Raw genomic sequence first — 4,588 nt, 5'->3', positions numbered from 1 at the left:
TACACGATAGGAAGGCCGGGACCACAATAGGGTGACCGGGTAGTGGAGTGGTTGCGTACTCGTTTCTTATTGCCGCAATCCGAGTTCGATCCCTGTGATCGACGAAGGTTGTACTTGAAAGGGTAAGGTGGTTGCCTGCTCAGATACGTGTTTTTATCCCCGGTTTTCTTTCACAGAAATTATCCCCCTCGGCCCCTCACACTAACATCCGTGCAAAGAATGTCATTAAAAATAATAAATGAATTTAACATTAATTAAGTTGAATCTACATTACCTGAAAAAAAAAAAATCCATATCAATTACCCTTATCATAGCTTTGCTGTTTTTAAAAAGAAGATTGCTAATAATTATTTCCTGTAAACGTGTATTCTATGTAAAACTGATTTACCATCGTGTCCTTACTCAACCCCTTTGGGATGGGGGTGGGGGACACAGTTTGAACAAACATGATTTTCTGAGGATTAATATGACTAAGAATGTTGTCTTTGTTCTTATTGAGAAGAATTTTTTCGATATTTATAGTCATTCATTTATTCCTGTGTTAAACTTTGATTCAGTGCCCAATATGAATAATAAAAAAAAACAATGTTTTGGGGTATGTTTAATTATGCATTGTAATTTTTCGTCTTTAATTAACAGATTAATTTCAGTGACATCTTTGAGGGCTGTTTATAAAATGGATTCCACAGAAGGAAATAACTTACAGGTTGAGTTAGAAGAGGGACGTGAAAAAGAATCTCCAACAACTGAGCCACAGTCGAGCCAAGCTGATCCAAAGCATGTCAACGTCTCTCTTGTAAAACAAAATCAGGCCGCCAAAAGCAAAGACCAAAAAATCACAAGCTATGAAATTCAAGCCTCTAAGGAAAATCCACACACAATGACATTGCCCCATCTTGTGAGAAAAGTCCCTGAGAGTGACTTGACCCCACGTCCCTGGACAACATTTAACCAGATTCTATGCTTGTCGTATATCAGTGTCTTATTCTTTTTCCCTATAGGGGCTTTTGCCAATAAATATGCCTGGAAAGCTATTAGGACCTACAGGAAAGGTTTATATGTCTTGGCCAAGAAGTGGGCCAAACCTGCTATAATATTGAGCTATATTGCTGTCCTTGTTGGGTGTATTGTAATCACAGTCATTGTACTTGTAGTGAAAAAGATATTATGAGAAGAGTTTTTGTGCCCTGGTCTAATATGCGTATGTGTAGCTGCCTTATATTATGTTACACAACAAAAATCACCAACATAAGTAACCAACGCTTGCCAATTTTTAGATGGTAGCTATACATTTATATTGCTGTTGTACTGGTTTATTGCATAACATATCTTGAACAAAAGTGTATCTATCACATGTTACTTTAATACTGTAGAGGACCAGTTAGTATTAAGAGTAGATCTGAATTGAAAAGTATGACATTAATTACTGCTTAAATTATTACTGTGAATCTATGTACTGTGAAATCTCATGTGAAATCACTAATTTTCGTGGGGGGGGGGGTTAATTTTCGTTGTTTTTGAGGTATGAAGAGACCCACGAATCCATGCCGACCACGAAATGTAAATTTTCATATGCACAACTACTAAAAAGTTCTTCATCCACGAAATCAAATCCCCATGAAGCAACATTTTTTCCTCAAACCACGAAAATTTGACCCCCACGAAAATATGTGATTTTACAGTACAATGACAATGATCATTTTGATTGATCTCATATAAGCTGCCATAGTTTTTTTTTTAGGAATATTGAAAAAAAGTTATGTATACATGTATATATATTTATATATGTAGCGCAGTTTTACAAAAGTTGTTTCTTCCTAAACAATTTGAAAATTTAAATTTTATTTGATGTTGTTGCGTGTGTTGTTCTACTAAGTAGGATACTATGTACTAGTTTGTGATTTTATGAACATGTAAGTTACTTTAATTCATATGTCACTTTATACTTTGAAAGGTTGACGTCACATGTTTATTCTTATGAAATTGTTCCTACGTATACAGATATTTTCTTTCAATACTTTTTTATGTGTAATTCTTTTTTACTCTGTATTTCAATTTAATAGAATTGTTAATAAAACCGTTGTGTTTAAAATAAATTTAGATAATTTTCTTAATTTTTAACAATAACTTATTATCCTTAAAAGATAGCACCTGGACGACAATGTGTGTCTTGTGAAACCAGTTTTTAGCACAAGTTGTACAAAATATTCCTCGGTGAAGGGGAGTTTAAATTGTTTAGCGCCAAAAGTAGGCAAGGGGTCTGGGGGCCGCCTTGATTCCCCCAGTGGGTCCAGGGCAAAGCCCTGGTGGGGGCCCAGGGGGGCGAAGCCCCCGGAAGCTCCTGGATTCTAGAGATTTTGTAGGGTAAAAATAAGGTCTACCAAGTATACATACAGTGAAACCTGTCTTATCCGACAAGCCATGGGAAATAGAATTTATGTCGGATTAAACAGTGTGTCGGATTACTCAGTGTTGGCTATTTCTGTCACAATTTGTCAAGTATGGCATTACATCCAACATTATCAGTAAAAGGTACATGGTTAATCGTGGCCTCCATAATTATTTCATATGAAATATTTTTACATGAAGATGTGATTTTATTTCAATAAATAATTAAATGGCATGGTACATTTCTATTTACAGTTTCAGACAATAAACAATGCAACGTATAACGTTAGTTACAGTTCCTGAGGTTTAGTGAAAAAAGTGTCAATTGTTGTCTGTTTTTGTTAAGTCGCTGTTTCATTAAAGTCTCTTCTGTCAGAGTTGCAAGATACTGGATAATATTATGTATCTTTTGTCGGTGACCAATCTTTCGGTGAGTTGTCTGGCACCGGAATGCTTTCGAAATATCGGGCGTCCTTAGCAATTGCACATTATCGTCCCTGAATTATATAGGTGTCGCATGACACGTTTAAGTTCGTGACTTTTCGTTCTTCCAGTTTTAGAGAGTGCCAACGTAATTTCGACCTTGTATACCTTGCTATTTTAATTAAATTTTAAAGATGTATTGGCCGATTATGGGTCGTGGGATTTATCCACGCTTAGAAAAGAGCTACGTAAACGAAACGCTCGCATTTCCGGCCGCGAAAGAGAGTTGGTTGAGAGGTAATACTTGCGGAAAACTTCTAAACCATAATTTTATCTGTTGAACACAGAATCCTGATTAAGACGTTATCGATACCTGATATTCTTTGTTATTTCAAAAAAAAGTTCTCCAAAAGCATATTTTATGTGTCGTTAGTGAGATGAATTACAATTTAAACTGTCTTCATTTTTTAATGCCAGTCTGAGTTAGTTTTTGACACACGTTATTGTCAATCTGTATGAGGCGAAGCCAAATGCTATTTACGTTTTTTTAATTTGAGTTTTGTTCATTTATTGTGTACATAAACAAAACACCTACAAACTTCAGCATGAATCACTGACTACATATTCAGATGACCAACTGACCAAATGGGACTGTAAAATCACAGCTGGGACCCGTAATTGGCCAGCGGCTAATTATGGTATACCTACCTGGGGTTTAATTAACGAGCCGTGTAATTATGTCGGATAACACAGGTAAAATTGCAATGCAATTAATAGGCTGTGTTTACAAAAAGGTGTCGGAATTCGGAATGCACAGTGGTCGGATTGTAAAGTATTTTTCTACATAAGTTATATAAAGATTTTTTTGGGAATAAAGTTTTGCGTCGGAAGTGCCAGTGTGCCGGATTGCACAGTTGTCGGATTGGACAGTGGGCACTGTATTTACAATATCTAGACTAAACTGTGATTTACGTCAATTTTTACAATTTTAGGGGGGGGGGGCGCCGGGTGCGCCCCCCTTAAATCCGCCACTGTGAAGGGTCGTTTCCCTTATACAGCTGCAGGGACGTCTATCGTTTTTAGCTCACCTGAGCCGAAGGCTCAAGTGAGCTTTTCTGATCAAAATTTGTACGTTGTCTGTCGTCGTCGGCGTTGTCGTCGGTGTCGGCGTCGGCTTAAACTTTTCACTTTTTCGTCTTCTTCTCAAGAACCACTGGGCCAATTTCAACCAAACTTGCCACAAAGTATCCTTAGGTAAAGGGGATTCAAGTTTGTTCAAATGAAGGGCCAAGCCCTTTTCCAAGGGGAGATAATTATGAATTAATGAAAAATTAATGGCATTTTTCAAAAATCTTCTTCTCAAGAACCACTGGGCCAGGAAAGATGAAACTCATGTGGAAGCATCCTCAGGTAGTGTAGATTCAAATTTGTTCAAGTCATGACCCCTGGGGGTAGGGTGGGGCCACAATGGCCGATCAAAGTTTTGCATAGGAGTATATAGGGAAAATCTTTAAAAATCTTCTTCACAAGAACCACTGGGCCAGGAAAGATGAAACTCATGTGGAAGCATCCTCAGGTAGTGTGGATTCAAGTTTGTTCAATTCATGACCCCCGGGGGTAGGATGGGGCCACAATGACCGATCAAAGTTTTACATAGGAGTATATAGGGAAAATCTTTAAAAATCTTCTTCTCAAGAACCACTGGGCCAGGAAAGATGAAACTCATTTGGAAGCATCCCCAGGTAGTGTAGATTCAGGTTTGTTCAATTCATGACCC

The 4,588-nt window shown here is 37.5% G+C and overlaps 1 protein-coding gene across 1 annotated transcript; it reads left to right on the top strand.

Moving 5' to 3' along the window:
• Positions 1–640: 640 nt before the first annotated feature.
• On the top strand, positions 641–2,110 carry LOC134241058 (uncharacterized). The gene has a single exon (XM_062723152.1). It carries the CDS (start codon positions 677–679, stop codon positions 1,169–1,171), a length of 495 nt encoding a protein of 164 aa, XP_062579136.1. The 5' UTR covers positions 641–676; the 3' UTR covers positions 1,172–2,110.
• Positions 2,111–4,588: the final 2,478 nt, after the last annotated feature.

Source organism: Saccostrea cucullata, unplaced genomic scaffold (genome assembly GCF_032062105.1).
Source record: "Saccostrea cucullata isolate Sc308-1 unplaced genomic scaffold, CSIRO_AGI_Scuc_v1 ctg3001, whole genome shotgun sequence".
Lineage (NCBI taxonomy): Eukaryota > Metazoa > Mollusca > Bivalvia > Ostreida > Ostreidae > Saccostrea > Saccostrea cuccullata.
The sequence above is the reverse complement of the archived record's forward strand: the minus strand, read 5'-3'. Positions and strand labels throughout refer to the sequence as shown.

Coding starts and splice junctions, on each gene's coding strand:
- LOC134241058 (XM_062723152.1), top strand. CDS start 677: ATGGATTCCACAGAAGGAAATAACTTACAGGTTGAGTTAGAAGAGGGA.